At 37.3% G+C, this 24,466-nt stretch overlaps 1 protein-coding gene across 1 annotated transcript; it reads left to right on the top strand.

Annotated features, from left to right (window-relative positions):
• The first annotated feature begins 5,952 nt into the window (after nt 1-5,952).
• Nucleotides 5,953-7,513, top strand: LOC131160218 (plasma membrane-associated cation-binding protein 1). The gene is made up of 4 exons (XM_058115648.1): nt 5,953-6,496; nt 6,615-6,704; nt 6,793-6,877; nt 7,011-7,513. Exons 1-4 carry the CDS (start codon nt 6,386-6,388, stop codon nt 7,298-7,300), a joined length of 576 nt encoding a protein of 191 aa, XP_057971631.1. The 5' UTR covers nt 5,953-6,385; the 3' UTR covers nt 7,301-7,513.
• Nucleotides 7,514-24,466: the final 16,953 nt, after the last annotated feature.

Raw genomic sequence — 24,466 nt, 5'->3', positions numbered from 1 at the left:
TACACAAATCTGCATTAGCCATGCAAAAGACATATTCACAACTAGTATGGCAACTCAATCTAGTATTTCACAAGAGATGCAATATAATTTCAATAAGAAAGAAAGTCTTAATACAACACTTATATGGTAAACAATACACTAATAAGAAAGGAATATACATTCAAATGGTGAAATAAACTCAAATTACAAACAATCAAATATATCAAGCCAACAATATTAACATATTTCTTGAAATACAACAAAAAGTATATGTAAAAACAAAAAAATCCGAAGATATAAGAAAGAAACAAACAATTGAGAATATGCTATTTTAAGGCATACTTAATGGGCATATGGAGTTATTAAGTATGTTAAATTGCGTGATTAGAACCTAAATATATACAAGTTTGCAAGTATATGATGACTATTGGATTTGGATACATCCAACTAAAATTTCTGTTTATAACCAGTTTATTCTTACCCAAGTATGCTCAGTTTTTCCAGCCACCAACCAACAACTCTAATAATTATTACAAATACACAAACTTGCACATGAACCTTTAAATGCATTCCAGTACATGCTTGCTCATACAACTTAGTCCCTCAAACAAAATTCAATCACAACAGAGTGAAGGAACAATGGTTTAAATAATTGTATCCAGTAATACACACACACACACACACACACACACACACACACACACACACACACATATATATATATATATGTATGTATGTATATCATAATTAAGCAGGCTTCATAATAACCCCTTAATAGAAAATCATGTTCATTTTCATATTTTATGTTTTAATTGTGTCACAGTTTTAATATCAATAATTGTAGGCAAAAGCATCGACTAAAAAGAAAAACATATATGAAGAGACAAAAAGATTGTACGAACTTCTACCAAAAAAATTAAGGGGAAAAAAATCCTAACTCCTCTAGAAAGGCTCTGATTCTCCCCTAAAATCCATCCCATAAAATACATATTTTTAGCTTTTTGGGGCTTTAAAAGCCATAATTTTTAGACTCCTAAAGGAAATAATACTTCGAATAAAATTTCGTAACCCTCAATTATTCAAACAGATCCATATAATTATTTTCATTTCAATAATTTCAAATATTTCAACAAATTCTTATCACATCTTGATATGGTAAATTAAATTCCACCACTCATCAACCATTTGTTTGTCAATTTCCTCGGGGATGATTACTGTTGAAAGAAGCTTCAATAAAATACCACACAATCAAAAACGAAATATCTATTGTCACGCCAATTTTCCTCGGCAGATAAGGTCTCAAACAGGAGAAATTCTACATTCATATCTGTGCATAGACGTTCTAAAGTGTAATATTGTAATAGGTTCAGTAGTTCTCCCTTCGTCCATATCAACAAACAATTCAAAATACCTAAACATTTTTAGAACAAGTTTGATTCAAATATGATTCGAAGCATTTCTTTGTACACTTTTAAAATCCAAGGACTCATTTGTATAGATACGCAAAATATTCTATGATCACCCAAAAACTTGGAAATGATTTTTCATTATCACAATCACAGTCTACCCATCTAGAAGGTATTGGTAATTTTGCCCCAAGAGCTTCCTCAGCAACTGAGCCAACAACATGCCAGCAGATAGCCCACCCTTTGAACAGGGACTATGAGCTAGTGGCTTACCTCCCCATTCTCTTTTACAGAGATCGGTAATTTCTTAATTTTTTTTAAGAAAGTAAGCTATGAAATTTAGGTCAAAGCAGACAACCCACAAACAAAATCTTGGATTTAAAAGCAACAAATCGTAAACCCATGAAACATTTCCAGAAAATAAACCAACCACGAAGAGGAATAAATTTTTTTTTTAGGGAAAAAAACTTCAGAACCAATACAAACACATAATAAACATCAAAAACTTAAAAAAAAAAAAACACAAAACAAATTCTTAAAATCCCAGTTCAAAGATACCTTAAAGGCTTCAATTCCGGTGGTTGCTCTCCTCGGTGAAGGCGACGGGGACGGATTTGAAGCATCAGCGACGGCGACGAAGAGAGATGGAGAGACTAAGAGAGAGAGAGACTGGAGAGATTGACAGATGGAGAGATTGAGAGATGGAGGGAAATGAGGAGGATTGGAGGGGAAAGAGTGAGATTGGGAGAACCTGCGTGCATTTTTCAATTTGAGACTATTAGTGACGAATTTTAAAAGCCGTCACTAATAGTATATAATAATTTTTTTTTTCATTTTTTTTAAATAAAAGAAGTATTAGTGACGGTTCCCAAATCCGTCACTAATAGTGTTTAATAAATTTTTTTTTCATTTTTTAAAATAAAAAAAATATTAGTGACGGTTCCCAAATCTGTCACTAATAATGGGCTAATAGTGACGAATCTTCAAATTCGTCACTAATATTATGAAATAAATTTTTTTATTTTTTTTAATAAAAGAAGTATTGTGACGATTCTAAAATCCGTTACTAATAAGGGGTCAATAATGATGAATCTTTAAATTCGTCATTAATATTGTGAAATAAATTTTTCTTTATTTTTTTAAATAAAAGAAGTATTAGTGAAGGTTCCCAAATCCGTCACTAATAAGGGACTAATAGTGACGAATTTGAAGATTTGTTACTAATATTGTGAAATAAATTTTTTTTTTATTTTTTTAAAATAAAATAAATATGAGTGATGGTTGCCAAATCCGTCACTAATAAGGGGCCAATAGTGATGAATTTGAAGATTCGTCACTAATATTGTGAAATAATTTTTTTTTAAATACAAGAAATATTAGTGACGGTTCCCAAATCTGTCACTAATAAGAGGCTAATAGTATCGAATCTTCAAATTCGTCAATAATATTGTAAAATAAATTATTATTATTATTATTTTTAAATTAAAAGTATTAGTAACGGTTCCCAAATCCATCACTAATAAGGGGGTAATAGTGACGAATTTGAAGATTCGTCACTAATATTGTGAAATAAATTTTTTAAAACTTTTTTAATAAAAGAAGTATTAGTGACGGTTCTAAAATTCGTCACTAATAAGGGATTAATAGTGACGAATCTTTAAATTCGTCACTAATATTGTGAAATAATTTTTTTATATTTTTTTTAAATAAAAGAAGTATAAGTGATGGTTCTCAAATCCGTCACTAATAAGGGACTAATAGTGACGAATTTGAAGATTCGTCACTAATTTTGTGAAATAAATTTTATTTTATTTTTTTTAAACAATAGTAGTGACAGCTATTTAATTATCACTAATAAGAGTCTTTTAGTGATGGATTCAATTCGTCACTAATACCGCAGAAATCGTCGCTAATATTTTTTTAAGATAATTTTTGTGCGAAAAATATTTTTCCGTGATATTTTTCGGTATTTAGTGACAAAACTATTAGTGACAGTTTCAAATCCGTTACTAATATTGTCATATTAGTGACGGTTGCTAAAACCGTCACTAATACCCACTTTTAGTGATGAAATTGTATCCATCACTAATATTTTCGTCATTAAAAAACAGTTTTTTTGTAGTGTCATCTCTTGAGCTCCGCTCTTATTCTAATGCTGATGGGGCTGGTGATCCTATTGATCATCGTTCCACCACAGGTTATTGTTTCTTACTCAGCACCTCTCTCATTTCTTGGCTCAGTAAGAAGTAGATTATTGTTGCCCGATCTGGTACTGAGGCTGAGTACCGTGCCCTTATGAATGCTACAACTGAACTTGTGTGGTTACGATGACTTTTGATAGACATGGGTGCTCCTTAGATGACTAGTTCTCCTCTTTATTGTGATAATCAGAGCGCTATCCAGATCACTCACAATGACGTCTTTTATGAGCGTACCAAGCATATTGATATTGATTATCATTTCATTCGGCACCACCTTCAGCAGGGCACCCCACATCTTCGATCCGTCTCCTTTGAAGATCAACTTGCTGATATTTTCACGACGTCTCATCCCCCTGGTCGGCTACGTGATCTTGTTTTCAAACTCAAGTTGACTTCATCATCTCGACTTTGAGAGGGGGAGGGGGGGATGTTAGAATATATGTTAGAATATTTTGATTTTATGCTTATTTCTGATTTGATTCTTTGTATTTTATTATCTTGCTATTATTGCCTGGCTTCATTTGCATATAAATAGACCCTTTATTGTATAGTTTAGATACACATAAATATACAGAAATTTTCTCCACAGTTTCTTTCTTTCTTTCTTCATGATTCATGTTGTGAGATTTTTTTCAAGAGTGTTCATAAGATTTCCATATTCATGTTTGGTTAAACATGAAAATCATATCCAACATTGACTATCATACCTTTATGTGTGTGTGACAAGTGGATAAAAAGTAATTATATTTTTATTATAAAAAATATACGCAAAATACATAATTAATTATATCCATATCTTGAAATTTTTAACAATCATAAATTTGAAAATTTGAACACTTAAATAATCAGTTAACTAAAGCAATGGGGGCAATATAATGTCTAAATATGAATTGTTATACTAAACTAGTATAACATAATGATAGTATTATTTATATTTATTTAATAATTTATTATTTTAAATATAATAATACAATGATAATATTATATTACAGGGACATTATTGTCAAACCCATCAATTGTGAGGATACCTTTTTTTTTTTTTTTTTTTTTTTAAGAAAGTAAGATTCTCATAAAACTTATCTATGGGGAGGATGATCAAGAACAGAATGTTCGTGTTTCATAAGAATCTTTTCATTCCTAAGAATATGAACATTCTCACCATGTCGGAGTGTCATGTTCAAGCAAGCATGGAAATGAGATATTATAGGCACCACATTCTCAATAATCTTGAAATATATCTAAACTAAATCCTTCTTTTAGGTACTAATTGGTGTTCATCCATATTTGTCAAGCCCACTCATAAGGCTTTGAGTTGGCTCGAGTCTTTCCTGGTGTGATTCCTGCAAATGTAGACTCGGTGGAAAAGAAGTAATCCTACGTATGTTAATCTAGTAGGGAAACATGCTCACATATTGGATTTTGAGGGTTAGATTTGAATTTGAGTAGATTTGTTCAAATTTTGATATTATTTTGTAATATATTTTGTCCAAATCCATACATATCAAAATCCAAAATCTATCCCAAATATAAAGTTAATATAACTTTGTATTACTTTTAATACAAAATGCACATAAACTTAAATCTAAACTCCAAATTCTATACTTACGTCAAGTGACAAAGAATGACTTTCATAGATTCAAGGGAGAGATTGAAATTTACAAGTGAAAAAAAGATTGTTGAAGATTTATTTTTCAAACTTTGTCCCAAAAATAAATAAATAAATAAAATTAAGTGACGGTTATATGATTTTGTACGTCCACAAAGACTTAGGATTGCTTAATCTTTTAAATTAAAATAATGTTTTACATAAATTTTTGAAAATTAAGTAATTATTATTATTATTTATGACGTGAAAATTCCTGCCACCAATAAACCCTTTGAACTTCTCAGTACGACACCAAACTTACGGGATAAAAATGTTACTATCTGTCCATTGACGTATTTTTGATAATTAATCGTACAATTCACAAGGGGAGAATGGAACTTATAACCTTAAGATTGTCGGACCTATAAATCTGCCCTCTTATCACTCGAGCAAGCCTGCAAAGCAATAATTATTTTCGACTCTTTCATTCAAATGTGCCAATTCCATTTTACATGTAAGAAACCAAACTCAATCGTGTGAATCACGGAACAATATTTGACACTAGTATATTGATATTTGCAAAAAAATAAAATATAAAATAAACATTGGGAGGGGTGATATGTAGAACCAGCGAAGCCACGTGAGATCCAAGTCGATAAGCCAAAGATGAAAATAACATCTGGCTACACAAGCATAATACAGATCATCCATATCAACCTACGTCAGCCCTGGGACCCACTTTCCGACGACAAAAATGCCACCTCCTGCTTCTGCGTCAATTGTTTTCCAGCTGTCAGAAGCCCAGCCCCCACGCCGGCTGGCTATTTTTATTCAATTTGCACATCCACCCCTTGGATTCTGCATATTTCTCAATCGCCTCCTAGTTATCTGTCTCTCCATTCCGGAGGATGACGATAGTACCCCCCGCAGGAAGTACGTCGATCTCCCTTAGATTCGTCGACGGCGAAGGGTAATGAGGTCATTTCGGCCGCCGGGTTGCCGCTGTGAATGAATGAGTGCAAGCGGGTATTTTTGTAGTATAGCCGCAACACAAAGGGTTAAGTGTTTGGCTGAGTATCTCTATATGTTTTGGCGTACGTAGGCTTTGCCATCCCTGCACCCTTGCCTTCCCTTCCCTTACCTTCGGTACTACTTGCAGTTTCTCTTCATCAGCTTTTATTCTTTAATCCGTGGAGGCTTGATTATACTTGAAAATGGATTACTGGAAATCCAAGGTTCTTCCCAAAATCAAGAAGTTTTTTGATAAGAACGGTTCTAAGAAGGCTGCTGCTTCTGAAGCTTGCAAGTCCTTCGATGATTCTAAGGTTTAATTTAATTTGCATGCTCCTGCTAGCTTATACATATGATTTATTTGTTTCAATGTTTTGATTCGTAAACTCTTGCGTTGATACGGCGTTCCATGTTTTCATCTTATGGATTTAGGAGGAGATCAACAAGGAATTTGAAGAGAAGAAGACTGAGCTTCAACCAAAAGTCATTGAAATCTATGAAGCTTCATCAGTTGAAATAAAGGTCCGATATTTCATTTTATATGTGCCCGCGCGCGTGTGTATATAACTACAGAAGTTTATTAATTATTTGTCCCGATTAATCTAAACAGAGCTTGGTGAAGGAGAGGAAGCAAGCAGGAATCAAGAAGCACTCCTCTGCAGTTCAAAAGTTCTTAGAGGAGCTTACTAAAATCGGTATGAAATTAACATGAATCAGCTATGCCTGCTTGCTTCGATTATGTCCTGCTTTTAAAATTAATTAATCCATTAGAACTTAATTTTATTTATTTATTTTTTATTTTATTTTATTATGGGATCGAATGAATAGGGTTTCCGGGATCAAAACCAGCGAGCGAAGCGTCTTCAAAATACGGGCCGGCGTCGGTTTCGGGCCCCGTTTCCTTTGTGTTCGAGAAGGTCTCAACTTTCATAGTGGAGCCACCTCCGGCCACGGCGGCGGCGGCGGCGGCCGGAGAAGAAACAACTGGCAAGAAAGAGGCCACGACGGCGGAGGAGATCGTTGCCGGGGAAGGGAAAGAGAAAGAGCCTGAGAAGACGGAAGCAGCAGTGGCGGAGGAATTGGCAAAAGCAGATGAGACTGAACCTCCGAAGCCTTGACCTGAAGGGGAACTATTGATCACCAGCGAAACCTTCTGTGTAAAAAAAGTATGAAAGAAAACGATGATTTGCCATTAATTCTTTATTTAATATGTGTATTTTATGCTTGTAATCTCCTAGCTAGGATTTGTTCTTTGATTTTCAGAACTTGCGCTGTCATGTAGTGAAAGCCTTGTGAAATTTGTTACGTTTACTGCTCTGGGTTTGATTTTATTTTCCCTGTTTCTGTTTTCACGTTTGTTATTTGTCAATTTATCTTCAGCACTGTTCTTTCTCAACAACAAAGACACAAAACCCATTAGCGATGCAATATTACCTATTTACCTTGGATTCTACGAACGTCCAGGTCATATTAATGTAGTGTACTGGGTTTTTATTTGTGATTAATTTTGTTGCATTCATCCCTCGCTGCTATTGGCCTGCTATTATAAAAATATATAATTAAATATTATGTACTATAACCATTGGGCATGATTTGATTAGTTATGAGTAAATATTAAAAAAAAAAAAAAAGTTGCAATCATGCATCAGTCATTAGTTAATTGCAAAATATTTAATATTTTAATTAATTTTATTATAAGGTTATTTTTTAAAATTACAAAAATAGACACCAGCATTGGGGCATGTGGTTTCCATATTGAGTCATTCGGTTTCATCTTCTCCTCTGTACCACATAAAGGTTGGTGTCGTGTTCATATAAATTAAGAGAAAATATTATGAACACTAGATCTAACATAAATTTTTTATATATATAAAAAATTATTTAATTTAATTATATTGAAATCAAATTAGATCAGGTGTATAAACTCAGTGTGTAATAATTGTGAAAAAAATTAAAGGAAGACGAATGCATAAAAAAAAAAAAAATTTCCGTTCAAAATTATATTTTTTATAATAATTTGCAACTATTTATACTTGTAATTGGGGAATAGTAGAATAAATATAAAATTAATCCTAAATTAATTTCCATGTTCCTCGAATAAATTCAAAATTAATTTCCACGCTTCTTTCTATTATAAGGAGATTTGCTAACTTTCCTCAAATGAAAATATTATGTAATTGGGGTCTCATGTTTACTCCTTGATTTGTGGTTTTCCTCAACACTCCCCTGAAGTTGGTGTGGATATTTATAACAGCCAACTTGCTGAGTAGGTATTTAAATTGTGCAACTTCAAGAGTTTTGGTAAATAAATTAGCGGGTTGCTGGTTTGTGTGCATATGAATTATTTGAATAATCCCATTTTGGAGTTCTTCTCGAACCACATGACAATCTATCTCGATATGTTTTATTCGTTCATGAAACACTGGATTTGAGGCTATATGTATAGCAGCTTTGTTATCGCAGTACAATCTCACTGATTGAGAATATGTCACTGCAAGATCTAAGAGTAAAGATTTTAACCAAGTGACCTCATAGCATGTAGAGGCCATAAATCTATACTCTGCTTCAGCTGAGGAGCGAGAGACCGTTATTTGCTTATTGGTCTTCCAGGAAATGAGTGATTTTCCAAGTAGGATGCAATACGCGGTGACTGGTCGTCTAGTGTCCCTGTAGCGTGCCCAATCTGTATCACATTATGCATGGAGTTGAATTTCACTAGAAGTCGACAAGAAAAGCCCTTGGTCTGGAGATTTATTAGTGTACTGCAAGACTCTGTGTGCTGCATCCAAGTGTGGTATACGTGGCTTGTCCATAAACTGACTTAGTACATGTACTGAATAGGCTAAGGCTTGTCTTGTGACAACCAAATAAATTAGTCTTCCAACAAGTCGTCTATATGACAAAGGATCAGTAATGAGTTCACCTTCACTCTTGTCGAGTGCAAGGTTTTGTTCCATGGGAAAGTTGCTAGGCTTAGCTCCAAGGATGTTGACCTTTTGAGTCATATCTTGTTCTTGTTAATAGCAAATATAAGGTATTTAATGTTTGTCAAGTTTGTGTGCAGGATAAATTGGAAATATTATACGGCACACAGTGACTTGAAGAATATAAAGGCCCAGAAGATTCAATTGTTGTATGTTATATTCATTCATTCAGGGTCTGTAACATTAACTATCAATCGGTCTGTAATAATCTGCATATCATGCATGATAGGATCTTATAATTCAAGACCATAGATTGGCCTTAGGGATAAGGTTGACCGACGTTGGATTTTTACGGTGTCCTCAAAACACCTTAGAATGACCTTAGGTCCTTGCACATACATGTAAGACAATCCTTTATAGCACATATATTATAAGGGGAGTCAATTAAATTAAGTCAGGAAACAAACGGCCAAAATTGTTAGGTTTCGGAAGACTGAAGCCCTGGTGCTCAAAACACCTTGGGCGACCAAACCCTTGCTGAGTCAAAATGTTGACTTTGGTTTCAGGCAACCAAACATTTTGAACGTACCGCCTACGGGCGACCGAACCTTATTTTTAACTCTTCCCACCAACTCGGCAGCCTGAACCTCAGCGTTCAAATCATCCTTGGGTGATCGAACTTCAGACCGAGCACCCGAATATCGGACAGTGTGAAAATTGCCTTGGTTCAGCAAACCGAACCCATGCTTACATGACCGAACTTTAAAAAAACATTTTTGCACTGTGTTTGTTTGAGCACTCGAAACTCTCGGGTTATTTTATTTTTTAATCTAGGTAAAATAGGTTAAACATGGTTAATTTTTCTAAACACTTTTAAAATAATTTTAAGAATTACCCTGGTGTCTCCAACGATAATAATTTTGTCATTTTCTATATATAGGGGCTCATTTGCTTAGATTAGCAAGGATTAGCAAAATGATTAGACAAAAATTCTCTGAAAAATCCTAAGCCCTATTTTGCTATACAAACCTCATACACTCATACTATACTACTTCCTTTGAGAAATCCATCATTGCAAGTGTTTTATTTATCATTCTAGATTGCTAGAAACCCTCTCTTGTTATTGTGATTGTGATTTTTATTTGAGGGTTAAGCAAAGGATTTTTCCCCCAAATTTATTTGATAAATCTTTGTGTGAGAAAATTATTATAGCTAAGTGAGTCTTTTCATTGTTATTGCAAGACTCATTTGGGCTTGTATTTTTTATTGTGTAAAAATATTTTTACAAGCTCTAATTTGAATATCTCTTTATGCTTTGATGTTGAGAAAACCATTTTGAGATATTCTAAATTGCTATTGGTTTGAATCTTTGAAACCCTAAACTGGGATTAAGATTTTGTCACTACTTAGTTTCAAAGACACGCTTGTAGAAACACTCTTGTGCTTGACTTGAGAAAATCAGTATACTGAGTGTTGATTGCACATAAATACCATTGAACTTATAATTCCTACATGATTGGTGTGCATTGATTAGTGCTCATGCTTAATCGGTACATAGTCTGCTTAGTTAAGAAGCATTTATTTGTACACCAAATTTTTATATCTGTTGTATTGCAAACATGGGCCTAAAGAGGGAGACTGACCCTATTGAATAGTCCTGGATTGACTTAAACCTGATTAGAAAAGCTAGGTGCACCATCATGGTAAGATGTAGGTTGAAGTTAGCCCTATTAATTAATCTGGTTGTAACCGGTGCCGCTCCACCCATTAAGTGAGCATTAGTGGAATTTTCAGGCTTGCGAGCAAGAGGCAGGGACATAGGCACAATAGGCCGAACCCCAATAACATATCTAGTGTTGATTTTATTTTCTGAAATTTACTTTCTGCACCTGTATGTTTATGTTTATCGTTTAAATATTTTATTGGATTGTGAATACATAGAAAGACCCCAGGTTTGTGAAGTATTGTTTGCCAGATTAGTTGAACCTAGGAGGAAATTTTTTAATCTCCAATTCACTCCCTCTTGGGAATACACCAAAGCTAACAATTGGTATTAGAGCCTTGTGGCATTGACTTAAACGTTTTTGCTAAATATCGAGATGACTCACATTAGTGTATCCCCATTCGGAGAGGGATAGTCACCTTCTAGGCCTCCTGTATTTTGTGGTGTCAATTACACCACCTGGAAAATTAGAATGAGCGTATTTATAAAATCAATTAATTGAATGGCTCGGCAGGTGATTGTTAATGGAATTCGTATGCCTTTGGATGAAAATGATAGTAGGTTAATGCATGCTAATTCATATGTCATGGACATGTTATATCTTGCATTAGATTCTAATATTTATGTTGAGTTTTTGGCATGTCATAGTACACAGGAAATCTGGGATGAACTAGAAAAGAAATATAAAGAATCCCAGGAGAAAAAGATCATAACTCCTATGAATGCTCCAAGCTCAAATGATCTGGAGGAGGTAAATCATAAACTAGAAATCAACAAGGAGGTATTTGATTCTCACTCTAGCTTGTTTAATGATTCTTGTGATAAATGCTGTGATGTGTCATATACTGAATCATCTGTTGATAATACTATTAATGGTACATGCGATGATTCTCATGGAAAATGTTGCAATATATTGTATGTTGAATCATTTGTCAAACCTTGTGATAATGCTGTAAATGATTCACGCGATGTTTATTGTGAAACATCTTGTGATGAATCATATGTTGAAGTTTATGATTAAAGCATGCCATTGAACAAAGAACTAGAATGTATTTTATTGAAAATGAATAAGCTTTTAGTTAGGATGAATAAATAGAAAACATTTTTGAAAAATGAAAATAAAAGGGTAGCAATACAATTAGAAGAACTAAAAGACTATCATTTTGTCCTTGAAAAGAAAAAGGTTGTGAAGGTTTTGAAAATCATCTGTCTACAATGAAAAACTGAAAAGTATTTTGAAATGATTTTCAAATCCACAAACGCAAAATACTACTCTGACAAACCATTCACAGCTAAAAAGAAAAATATTTTCAAAAAGAGTTCATATTATAAGTCCCATATTCATACGTCATCAAATAAAAATAAAACAAGTAAGCATAATTTGTCACATGTGCATAAATTTCGCTTATCTTATAAAATGAAAGGGCGTATCCAACCTAGAAATGCTAGAGGTATAAACAAAGAAATGATGTGGGTTATAATGAAGGCAAACTCCGTAGGGTCTAAGGAAGATTGGATTCTAATTGAAATTATCTTCTAGTTAATCTTTCCTTAGTTCCTTGGTTTAGGAGTTGTGATGACTGTAGGCTTAGGAAGTGATTGGTGTTTAAAATGAAAATTCTTAGTATATGCATTCACTATACTCTATATTGAATACTAAGAATATTAAATAATTAAGCCAATATGAGTATTCAAGTAATGTATCTATATATATATATATATATATATATATATATATATATATATCATAATGACTGGATAAAATATGATAAACATTGGCTATAACATAATTGAATGAAATCTACTTCCAAATGGACAAAGTATTATTTGCTTGGTAAATAAGTCAAATTGCTTAACTCACGCTTAAATATGATCATCTAAAGTTAAGCATACTCTATCCATTGCACAAGTTTGAGTTTTAGGAAATGAATCCTTCTAGTTAAACATCTGGTCCTAAACTCATCTTGAAAGCCTAAAATACCTAATAAAATGTTTAGCCGTCACTCTAGGCTTGAAGCACTATTAATCATAAATGACTAATATATATTGAGTGCTTATCATAAGACATCCCTCCTTCTCACCAGTTGTATCATTACTTCATAATTATAATTATATCTAAAGGATATATATCACTGTCCAAAGAGCCGTATTCAAAAATTCATACTTTCCTAAACGCTCTTTGCTCATGCCTAAACATGATTACTGAGCATGAAAATATATTAGAAAATTTCCACTCATAATGAATACTTTTCGAACTTAACAGAAATTTTAATCCTTAAGAGTATTTAATCATGTGCCTCTCACACGCATTCAGATTCATAAGAAAAGAGGCAAGACATGCTTACGATGTAAGAACCCGAATCATGATAAATGGGTTAAATGAATAAGAGAGGGGCAAATTCGGGATTTGAAAGATTTTGTCGACGAAGCCAGAATTCATCGATGAAGCCTTTTTTCTTTCCGTCGATGAAATTCAGAGACTTGTCGACGAGGAGAAGCCGAGGAGTCTTGGAAAATCCGCGATCTCAAATTCATTAACGAGGCCATCAATTCGTCGATGAAGCCAGTGAAAGATTCATCGACGAAGGCACCATTTCGTCGACGAAATTGGGTCAGGTCAAAGGGTTATTAAAGGAAATTTTCATTACTTCTTCATTAAGAAACTTAAAATCTCTCTTCTCTCTCTCTCTCTCTCTCTCTCTCTCTCTCTCTCTCTCTCTCTCTCTCTCTCTCTCTCTCTCTCTCTCTCTCTCTCTCTCTCTCTTTCTAAACCTCTCTCTACTCTCTCTCTCTGTAGATTTCTTCGCTGTTCGTTGATGGAATCGTGAATCGGAAGTTACCACGAGGATCGTGGAAAGATTCTCTACAATTTCTACAGATCAGAATCTCGTTTCGGAGATTTTGGGTTTCAGCATAAAATCGAGTAAGGCTCGGTTTTCATTTCTGATCCAGTAGTTTTGTAGAGGATGGTTTTGTGAGTATATTCTGTATTGTGATTTGTAGGTTTTGGAACTCAGTTCGCAGTTTAGGGGTCGTGGAGTTCGGGATTTGGTATACGGGGTTAAGGTAAGGGGAAACTGTGTTATATTGGTTATTTTTGAAATTGGACTTGGTGGAACTGTGGTCCACGGTCCTGTGTTTGTTTTTGACTACTCATTTGGGGGGATCTAACGGAGAAAACTATGAGTTTTTCATTATTATGGTTTTGAGAAAAGGGGGCGATGGGCTGCATCCCGAGTTTTGTTGAAAATCGTGGGTATATGTTGATTTATACTGTGATATTGGGATGGTGGTGCCTTGACTTTGTTTAAACTGTATTTTTTTTGGAAAACCATGATTTAGATTACCAAATGGGTGTGGTTTTTTTGGTTATATGAGAATGCATATGTTGTATCTTTGTGAAATAGGAACGGGGTTTCGAATTGTTCTAGGTTTGAAAATTTGGCTTTTGCCGAAGAGTGCGCAATACCACTAGATTGGCCGGCTTTTGAGTCGAAGGGTGTGTGAACACCAGATCTGCACCGGTTCAACACTAATCTAATGTCAGGTTACCGGGGGCACCGGCGTTTGTCGAAAGGTGTGAAATATTACTAGACAGTCCGACTTCGAGCCGAAGGGTGTGAAATACCACAAGATCACCGGTTTTTATCGAAGGGTGTGAAATATCACTAGATAGTCCGGCTTCGAGCCGAAGGGTGTGAAATACCACCAGATCACCGATTTTTACCGAAGGGTTTGAAATACCACCAGATAGTCCGGCTTCAAGCCGAAGGGTGTGATGACACCATATTGTATTGCTTGGGTTGTGAAAATACTGTAATTGTTTTGATTGTTTTGACTATTGATCTATGCATGTTAGTGTATCATGATAACACTCAAATGCCACACACCGATATAACCTGTGTTCTTCCTTACTGAGAGGTGTCTCACCCCTGCTGTACGTACATTTTTATAGGTCCTTCAAGTAACCAGAACTAGCATCCTGGTGTAGGGAGCGTAGTGGCCGGTGTACTGCGTTTAGCGCTAGGTAAGTGCTAGGACTGTAATTTTGGTGGGTTGCCATTTTAGGATGTGTTGGGCACTCGTTTGTACATTTTGACAGAGCATTGTGTCTACTCTTGTATAGACTCTGGTATGGTATTGCATATGTATATATAGAATGATTTATCCGCTACATATATGATTGTGTTTGGATGTGTTTAGGGTGCCTGGGAACCCCACGGGGTCGGGCTCTCATCCCTTTGTATTGTATCTGTGATGAGTTGTATGATACAGGGACAGGTTATATTACATATTCACCCTCAGGTCCCATTTCGGGGTTCAGGGCGTGACAGCTTGGTATCAGAGCTAACCAGGTTACTAGATCTTTTAGACTTGGTTAGGCTTAGTTATGAGTACATACTAGAGTATAGGATGTGGATATGGGTAAAGTTGGTTGAGGGTTGTTCATTTGCTAGACCGAGATTTGTCGACGGTATTCCGTGTTTTTCCTGGGATGACAATTCCAGTAAAAGTAGGGCAGATCATTGATGACTTTCGTGTCGGTGTGATAGGGCTAACCTAGACCTGGCAGGGAGTAGTTAACACGATTACTGTAGATCATTGTGTTAACTGTATGTGACATAGGGACACTGATAGATTCCTATTGTGTTGCAGAATAGAGCCCATGGATATTAACCTAGGAAGTGGCTCTGAGGAGACTGTGAGTGATGAGTCTCCTTTTGTGCCTCGAGGTTTGACGAGGTAGGTGTTATGGGAGATCGGGCGGAGTGTGAGGAGATGCGAGCGCTCTCCTATCGCTACGGGGTGCACCATTGAGAGTTTCACACACATGCATCCTCCGTTGTTCTCTGGAGGACTGACCCGATGACAGTAGAGGATTGGATGGAGAAGATTGAGAGGATTCTGGAAATCTTACACTGTATAGATAGGCTGTGAGTCCTCTATGCTACTTTCCAGCTGTCTGGGGAGGCGGGTCAATGGTGGACTGCGGTGAGTCTGCTGAAGAAGCAGAGAGCCGGTCCTGAGGAGATGACATGGAGCCAATTCAAGGAGGTGTTCTTTGACAGATACTTCCCGGCTTCAGTACGTGATGCGAAGGAAGATGAGTTGTCTGCTCTGATGTAGGGGAGTTTGACAGTGCAGGGGTATGCGGCTCGGTACGTAAAGCTGTCCCTCTTTGCACCATATATGATCTCGAGCGAGTATGTGAAGACTCGGAGGTTCAAGAAGGGTTTGAGGAAGGACATCCGTAGACTGGTGGGTATGCTTTAGATCTGCGAGTTCTCGGTGTTGGTGAATAAGGCAATGGTGATCGAGACTGGTATCCGAGAGGATGAGGTGGATTAGAAGTAGAAGAAGAGGACAGTACCTTCTGGTTCTCAGATAGGATCTCGTCAGAGATCGTGGAAGAAGAGGGGCAAGGGCTCGGGTTATCGTCAGAATACCAAGCGTTAGGATTCTCAGACGAGCCAGACTGGTGGACAATGTGTTAGATGCCAAAAATGGAACGAGGGTGAGTGCCAGTCATTTGGGGGTAACTACTATAATTGTGGCTAGCCAAGTCACATGTTTTGTGATTGTCGTGCACCGAGGCGAGACGTGCCTGGATCTGTGTGAACCGAGGGAGCAAATAGATACCTTGGGGAACCATTCAGACGAATACAACTCTGGCCAGAGTATACTCTCTTAGTCCAGAGGACACTGAGCATGTAGGTAACGTGGTGACAGGTACCTTATTATTGCTTTCGAATAAAGCTTCTGTTTTGTTTGATTCGGGTGCCACCCATTCTTTTGTGTCTATGAGTTTTGTGGGACGATGTGGGGTCGAGACCCGAGTCATGAATGACGTGTTATCTGTTACTACGCCATTTGAGAGTGTATCTTTTTGTAGGAAGATGTTGGTAGACTGCCAATTGGAAATTCAGGGAAAGCTGCTACCGGCGAATCTTGTTGTATATGACATGTCGGGGTTTGATGTAATTCTGGGGATGGATTGGTTGTTCTCCAATCGAATGTCGTAGGAAGGTGGTAGTTTTTAGACCACTTGGGGAGCATAAGTACGAATTCGTGGGATCGTGTGTGCGTTTGACGCCAGAGATTCTGTTGGCACTACAGGGGAGGAGTCTACTCTTGGATGGATATCAGTGGTACCTAGCTTGTGTGCAGGAACCGCCGCGGAATGAGTTAAGACTTGAGGACATTAGGGTAGTCAGCGAGTTCCTGGATGTGTTTCTAGATGATTTACCTGGTTTACCTCCGGATCGTGAGGTGGAGTTTGTGATAGAGTTGCTGCCTAGTAAGGCACCGATCTCTAAAGCTCCGTACCGAATGGCTCTAGCAGAACATCGGGAGTTGAAGGAGCAGTTGCAGGAATTACTAGACAGGGGATTCATTCGACTTAGCGTTTCACCCTAGGGAGCTCCAGTGTTGTTTGTAAAGAAGAAGGACGGGTTGATGCGGATGTGCATTGATTACCGTGAGATTAACAAGGTAACTGTAAAGAATCGCTATCCTTTACCACGTATAGATGATCTCTTTGACTAGTTACAGGGAATGCGGGTCTTTTTGAAGATCGAATTGCAGTCAGGATATCATCAGGTGAGGGTTAGAGTGGAGGATGTAGCGAAGACTGCTTTCCGGACCAGATATGGCCACTTCGTAATCATGCCATTTGGGTTGACGAATGCTCCGGCGGTGTTCATGGATTTGATGAACATGGTTTTCCATGGGTACCTAGATCAGTTCGTAGTGGTATTCATTGACGACGTTTTGGTTTACTAGAAGAATACGGAAGAGCACGTGGAACATTTGAGGTTAGTGTTACAGATTCTGCGGGAGAAGAAGTTGTATGCTAAGCTGAGGAAGTGTGAATTCTGGTTGAGTCAGATTGCATTCTTAGGCAATGTGTTACTAGGGATGGTATATCAGTTGATCCTAGCAAGATTGAAGCTATGGTCGACTGGCCAAGGCCGAAGAATGTGCAGGAGGTTCAGAGTTTCCTAGGACTAGCGGGTTACTATTGTTGGTTCGTGGAGAGTTTCTCTAAATTGTCTGGACCTTTGACACGATTGACTAGGAAAGGAGTTCAGTTTGAGTGGACTAGTGATTGCGAGCAGTGCTTTCAAGAATTGAAGCACCGGCTGGTTACTGCTCCAGTGTTGACCATTCTTTGGGGGATGGTGAATTTGTGATTTATAGCGACGCGTCTCTAAAAGACCTGGGATGTGTGCTTATGCAGTACGGTAAGGTAGTAGCTTATGCTTCTCGGCAATTGAAGGAATATGAGAAGAACTACCCTATGCACGATTTGGAGTTGGCTGCTGTTGTATATGCACTGAAGATCTGGCGACATTATCTGTACGGGGTGCAGTGTGAGATCTTCATTGACCATAAGAGCCTCAGATATTTCTTCACACAAAAGGAGTTGAACATGAGGCAGAGGCGTTGGCTAGAGTTGATTAAGGACTACAATTACATGATTAGTTATCACCCTGGGAAGGCTAATGTGGTGGCTAATGCGTTGAGTCGGAAGTCAGGGTTTACGACTGTATCGGCGATTGTAACTCAATGTCACGTCAGATGGGATTTGGAAAGATCAGGTATAGAGTTGGTGGTTGGTTATCATCAAGCTTATCTTGCTGGCTTGGTGATGCCGACTTTGTTTGAACGTATAAAAGTCGCGCAGGGTAGTGATGCAGAGTTGGCAGAGGTCAGGGAAAAGGTACAACAGGGACTGGCTACAGAGTTTAACATCTCTGAGGGAGGTGTGTTGAGGTTTGGGACCAGATTGTGTGTTTTGAACGATGATGAGATTAGAAGGATGATTCTAGAGGAGGCGCATCGTTCTATGTATACGGTACATCCTGGTAATACAAAGATGTACCGGGACTTGCGCGAGACCTTCTGGTGGTCAGGTATGAAGAGGCAGATTGCTCAATTCGTGGAGCAGTGTCTGATGTGTTAGCAGGTGAAAGCTGAACATCAGAGGCTGGAAGGGCCGTTGTAGCCTTTGCCTATTCCGGTATGGAAATGGGAGCATATTTCCATGGATTTTGTGACCGGATTGCCACCAGCGCTTTACGGGCAGAATGCTATTTGGGTGATTGTGGATAGATTGAAGAAATCTGCTCATTTCATACCGATGAAGGTTAGCTATCTTTTGAGTAGGCTAGCAGATTTGTACGTGCATAAGATTGTGAGAATGCACGGAATACCGGTGTCTATAGTATCGGATCGGGATCTACTTCTCGATTCTGGATGAGCTTGCAGGAGGCATTGGGGACGAAGCTTACTTTCAGTACAACATTCCTTCCTCAGACTGATGGATAGTCGGAGAGGACGATACAGACTTTGGAGGATATGTTGCGAGCTTGTGTGTTGGACTTCGATGGTAGTTAGATTCAGTTTTTGTCACTATTGGAGTTTGCCTATAATAACAGCTACTAGTCTAGTATAGGGATGGCACCGTTCGAGGCCTTGTATGGTCGAAGGTGTCGATCTCCTTTGTGTTGGGATGAGGTTGGTGAACGTAAGGTTTTAGGACCTGAACTTGTGCAGTAGGCATCTGAGAAGGTGGGTTTGATCCGGAAGAGGATTAGATTAGCTCAGAATCGGTAGAAGAGTTATGTAGATGTTCGCCGCCGTAATTTAGAGTTCGAAGTGGGAGGTAAGGTATTTCTTCGGATTGCTCCGATGAAAGGAGTGATGAGATTCGGCAGAAAGGGCAAGCTCAAGGTATATTGGACCATTCGATGTAGTTGAGCGAGTGGGTCTGGTAGCCTACAGAGTTGTGTTACCTCCAGTGCTTTCAAGGGTCCACGATGTGTTTCACGTATCCATGTTAAGGAGGTACGTGTTGGATCCTTCACATGTTATTAGTTACGATGAGTTGGAAATTGGGGATACTTTAGTGTATGAGGAGATACCTGTTCAGGTTCTGGACTGTAAAGTTCAAAAGTTTCGTACCAAAGAGATACTGTTCGTGAAGGTATTGTGGTGGAACCACGAGATTGAGGAAGCTTCTTGGGAACTGGAAACGGAAATACGCTGGAAGTATCCATAGTTAGTTTTAAGCACTTGTACATGATACTACTGTGGGTTGGGATAGGTGGTTAGTCGTCGGGAGTGTGTATGTATTGTGAACTCCTGAGACCGTTGTATATGTAACCACGGTATTCCTCCGCCATAAGTGAGGGTATGTATGTGTATATGTATGATGGGGCTACGCTGTAGTGGTCGCCAGTTTTTCTCTAGAGTTATGTCTACGTGTTCGATTGTATGAATGATTTTGTTTATGAGAGATGGCAAATTTCAAGGACAAAATTTTTGTAAGGAGGGGAGATTGTAAGAACCCGAACCATGATAAATGGGCTAAATGAATAAGAGAGGGGAAAATTGGAAATTTGACAGATTCTGTTGGCGAAGCCAAAATTCGTCGACGAAGCCTTTGTTCTTCTTGTCGATGAAATTCAGAGACTCGTCGACGAGGAGAGGCCGAGGAGTCTTGAAAAACTGGAGATCTTAGATTCGTCGACAAGGCCATCAATTTGTTGACGAAGCCAGTGAAAGATTCATCGACGAAGGCACCATTTCGTCAATGAAATTGGGCCTGGTCAAAGGGCTATAAAAGGAAATTTTCATTACTTCTTCATTAAGAAACTTAAATATCTCTCTCTCTCTTTCTAAACCTCTCTCTACTCTCTCTCTTTGTATATTTCTTTGCCGATCGTTGATGGAATCGTGAATTGGAAGTTACCACGAGGATCGTGGAAGGATTCTCTACAATTTCTATGGATCGGAGATTTTCGGGTTTCGGCATAAAATCGAGCTAAGGCTCGATTTTCATTTATGATTTGGTAGTTTTGTAGAGGATGATTTTTTGAGTATATTCTATACTGTGATTTGTAGGTTTTAGAACTCGGTTCGCTGTTTAGGGGCTTTGGAGTTCGGGATTTGGTATACAGGGTTAAGGTAAGGGGAAATTGTGTTATATTGGTTATTTTTGAAATTGGACTTGGTGGAACTGTGGTCTACGGTCCTGTGTGTGTTTTGGCTACTCATTTGTGGGGGGGGGGGATCTAAAGGGAAAAACTATGGGTTTTTCATTATTACAGTTTTTGGAAAAGGGGGTGACGAGCTGCATCCCGGGTTTTGTTGAAAACCGAGGGTATATGTTGATTTATACTGTGATATTGGGAAGTCATGCCTTGACTTTGTTTAAACTGTATTTGTTTGGAAAACCATGATTTAGATTATCAAATGGGTGTGGTTTGTTTGGTTACATGAGCATGCATATGTTGTATCTTTGTGAAATAGGAACGGGGTTCCGAATTGTTCCAGGTTTAAAAATTCAGCTTTTGTCGAAGAGTGCGCAATACCACTAGATTGGCTGGCTTTCGAGCCGAAGGGTGTGCGAACACCAGATCTGCACCGGTTCAACGCTGATGTGATGCCAGGTTATTAGGGGCGCTGGCATTTACCGAAGGGTGTGAAATATCACCAGATAGTCCGGCTTCGAGCCGAAGGGTGTGAAATACCACCAGATCACCGGTTTTTACCGAAGGGTGTGAAATATCACCAGAAAGTCCGGCATCGAGCTGAAGGGTGTGAAATACCACCAGATTACTGATTTTTACCGAAGGATGTGAAATACCACCAGACAATCCGGCTTCGAGCCGAAGGGTGTGATGACACCATATTGTATTGCTTGGGTTGTGAAAATACTGGAACTGTTTTGATTGTTTTGACTATTGATCCATGCATGTAAGTGTATCATGATAACACTCAAATGCCACACACCGATATAACCTGCGTTCTTCCTTACTAAGAGGTGTCTCACCCCTGCTGTACGTACATTTTTATAGGTCCTTCGAGTTACTGGAACTAACATCCTGGTGTAGGGAGCGTAGTGGCCGGTGTACTGCGTTTAGCACTAGGTAAGTGCTAGGACTGTAATTTTGGTGGGTTGCCATTTTGGGATGTTTTGGGCACCCGTTTCTACATTTTGACAGAGCATTGTGTCTTCTCTTGTATGGACTCTGGTATGGTACTGCATATGTATATATAGAATGATTTTTCCGCTGCGTATATGATTGTGTTTGGATGTGTTTAGGGTGCCTGGGAACCCCACGGGGTCGGACCTTCATCCTTTGTATTGTGTTTATGAAGAGTTGTATGATACAGGGACATGTTAGGTTACATATTCACCCTCAGGTCCCATTTCGGGGTTCGGGGCGTGACATATGACCTTGAAAAATATTGTTTGTGACTTTTTGGTCCGATAAGCCTAAAGCAATCATAGCCAAGCTTGAATCATTAAAAATCTTAAGATTCTTAGCTAAGACATTTTGAGATGAAAAATGCATAAAATGCATAAGTGCATAACTCAGGGGGGAGCTTTTCTTTTCAAAATTTCATGACTCTTTTGAATGCTCTCATTATTATATTTCCATATGCCTTTATGAAAAAGAACACAACACTAAACTCAAAACTATCCACTATTGTTTATTGTTCATGTTATATCTTGATGGATAGTGATTTGTGATTATCTAGCATTGTGAACTGTTATTGAATATATTGATTGATAATACTGGATTGCATGGAATGCCATCTACAAGGTTGTTTCAGAAACTTAGTTACTTGCATGCTTGTATGGAACGCCAACTGCATGGCTGATGTAGTATGTTGTGTATTGCATGCTGGTAGTAGAAATATGTTCTCGCATGCTCAAACTGAATTATTTTGAATTGATTGCTTGAATCTATCAGGTCTTGGTGCATAAAAAATTGGGAAATGTTCAATTTACAGTCGGCATGCTGCTGAAATTTTGGTGGAATTTTCCAAAACCAAATCCATGCACAAAGATGATTATGATGATAAAAATGTTAAAATATTTTTGAAAGGATGAGTGAAAAATTAAATAGAAATATCAATATTTCATCCTAAAATAATCATCAAATAGTTAGAGGAGCTTAGCTCCATCCCTATATACAGAACAAAATGGACTCATATGCATCATGCTTTGCTTTTTGAACATTTAGGCTCTTCTGAAAACCTAGAACATTATATACAACTCTTAAAGTTCTACGAACAAATATGGACTGTTCTTAGGTTTATGAACTCTAGAGTATGCCTTAATATCTCTTGTTCAATGCATGTGTGATCCATAGGGATAATTATACTGGTTGCACTATTGAGTAAATGAATCCTTTATCCTGTATACTTGATTTAATAAAATTAAAATGTTTGCCTATACCGCTTGATAATCTTAACGAAAATAATTTTTGTTTGGTATAAGCAGCTCTTTGTGTCTAAGCATGTATTTAGTTTTGTGGGGGAAGCTCTTGAAATAACCTTTCTATCATGTTTGTGCTCACCTATTCTTATGCTTAGATATTTATTGAACACTATGTGGCATGTGCTTAAATGAAATGATATTATTGAAAATCTTAATTTGAAGCATGATGTTTATTTTTGCCACAATCATCTGTTTTGCCATATGATCCTTGTTTTGAGTTTTCTATATTCTTAGGATTTATATGGATGTATTTTTCTGGTTATATTTTATTCCGTGCTCAAATGCCTACCAGAAAAATTGTGCTTGCTTGCATGATCTTTGAAGTTTGTTTTTGCAAGCATCACGACAACATTCTAAGGGGGATATATATATATATATATATATATATATATATATATATATATATATATTAAATTGCATAACTAGTTTGAAAACTACACATGAAAATGAATACGAACTAGTTAGACTGTTTTATGCTCAAACCTTCTACTTGGTATCATATGTCGTACATTTTAAAATCAAACTTTTACGGGTCTTATGATATGATTTAAATTGCTATGGTTTGTGGATAATTCTTGTCTAATCATGCTTATTATGTCATTTTAATTTTTAATGACCAGTTGTACTGTTTGTGTGTTTAATTGCTATAGTTTTAAAAAACAGTTATATTTTTTTTACATACCCTTTTTCTTGATGCCAAAAGGGGGAGAAATACTTTTGCAAAAATTAGTATGCATATTTTTAGGGGGAGCTTTATTTGGCTATTACCCATTTTCGCACCTATATTTGTCATCATCAAAAAAGGGGGAGATTGTTGAATTTTTGAGTCCTATCTCGTTTTTTGTAATGACAAATACAAGGTAATTAATGTTTGTCGAGTTTGAGTGCAGGATAAATTGGCAATATCATACGGCACACAGTGACTTGAAGAATATAAAGGCCCAGAAGATTCAATTGTTGTATTTTATATTCATTCATTTAGGGTCTGTAATATTAACTATGTATCAATCTGTAATAATTTGCATATCATGCATGATAGGATCTTATAAGCTCAAAACCGTAGATTGGCCTTAGGGATCACCCTTTCGTTAACCGAAGTCGACCGACGCCAAATTTTTTGGTGTCCTCAAAAGACCTTAGAATGACCTTAGGTCCTCGCACATACACATAAGACAATCCCCAATAGCACATATATTGTCAGGGGAGTCAATTAAATTAAGTTAGGAAAAAAATGGCAAAAATTGTGAGGTTTCGGGCGACCGAACCCCTGGTGTTCAAAACACCTTGGGTGACCGAACCCTTGCCAAGTTAAAATGTTGACTTTGGTTTCGGATGACCG

The sequence above is a fragment of the Malania oleifera genome, chromosome 7, assembly GCF_029873635.1.
Source record: "Malania oleifera isolate guangnan ecotype guangnan chromosome 7, ASM2987363v1, whole genome shotgun sequence".
In the NCBI taxonomy this organism is placed as follows: Eukaryota; Viridiplantae; Streptophyta; class Magnoliopsida; order Santalales; family Ximeniaceae; genus Malania; species Malania oleifera.
The sequence above is the reverse complement of the archived record's forward strand: the minus strand, read 5'-3'. Positions and strand labels throughout refer to the sequence as shown.

Bases quoted from the DNA above. Each gene is read 5' to 3' on its own strand.
- LOC131160218 (XM_058115648.1), top strand. From the start codon at position 6,386: ATGGATTACTGGAAATCCAAGGTTCTTCCCAAAATCAAGAAGTTTTTT. The intron at 6,497-6,614 runs GTTTAATTTAAT...TTATGGATTTAG, and splicing joins AGTCCTTCGATGATTCTAAG to GAGGAGATCAACAAGGAATT. The intron at 6,878-7,010 runs GTATGAAATTAA...TCGAATGAATAG, and splicing joins AGAGGAGCTTACTAAAATCG to GGTTTCCGGGATCAAAACCA.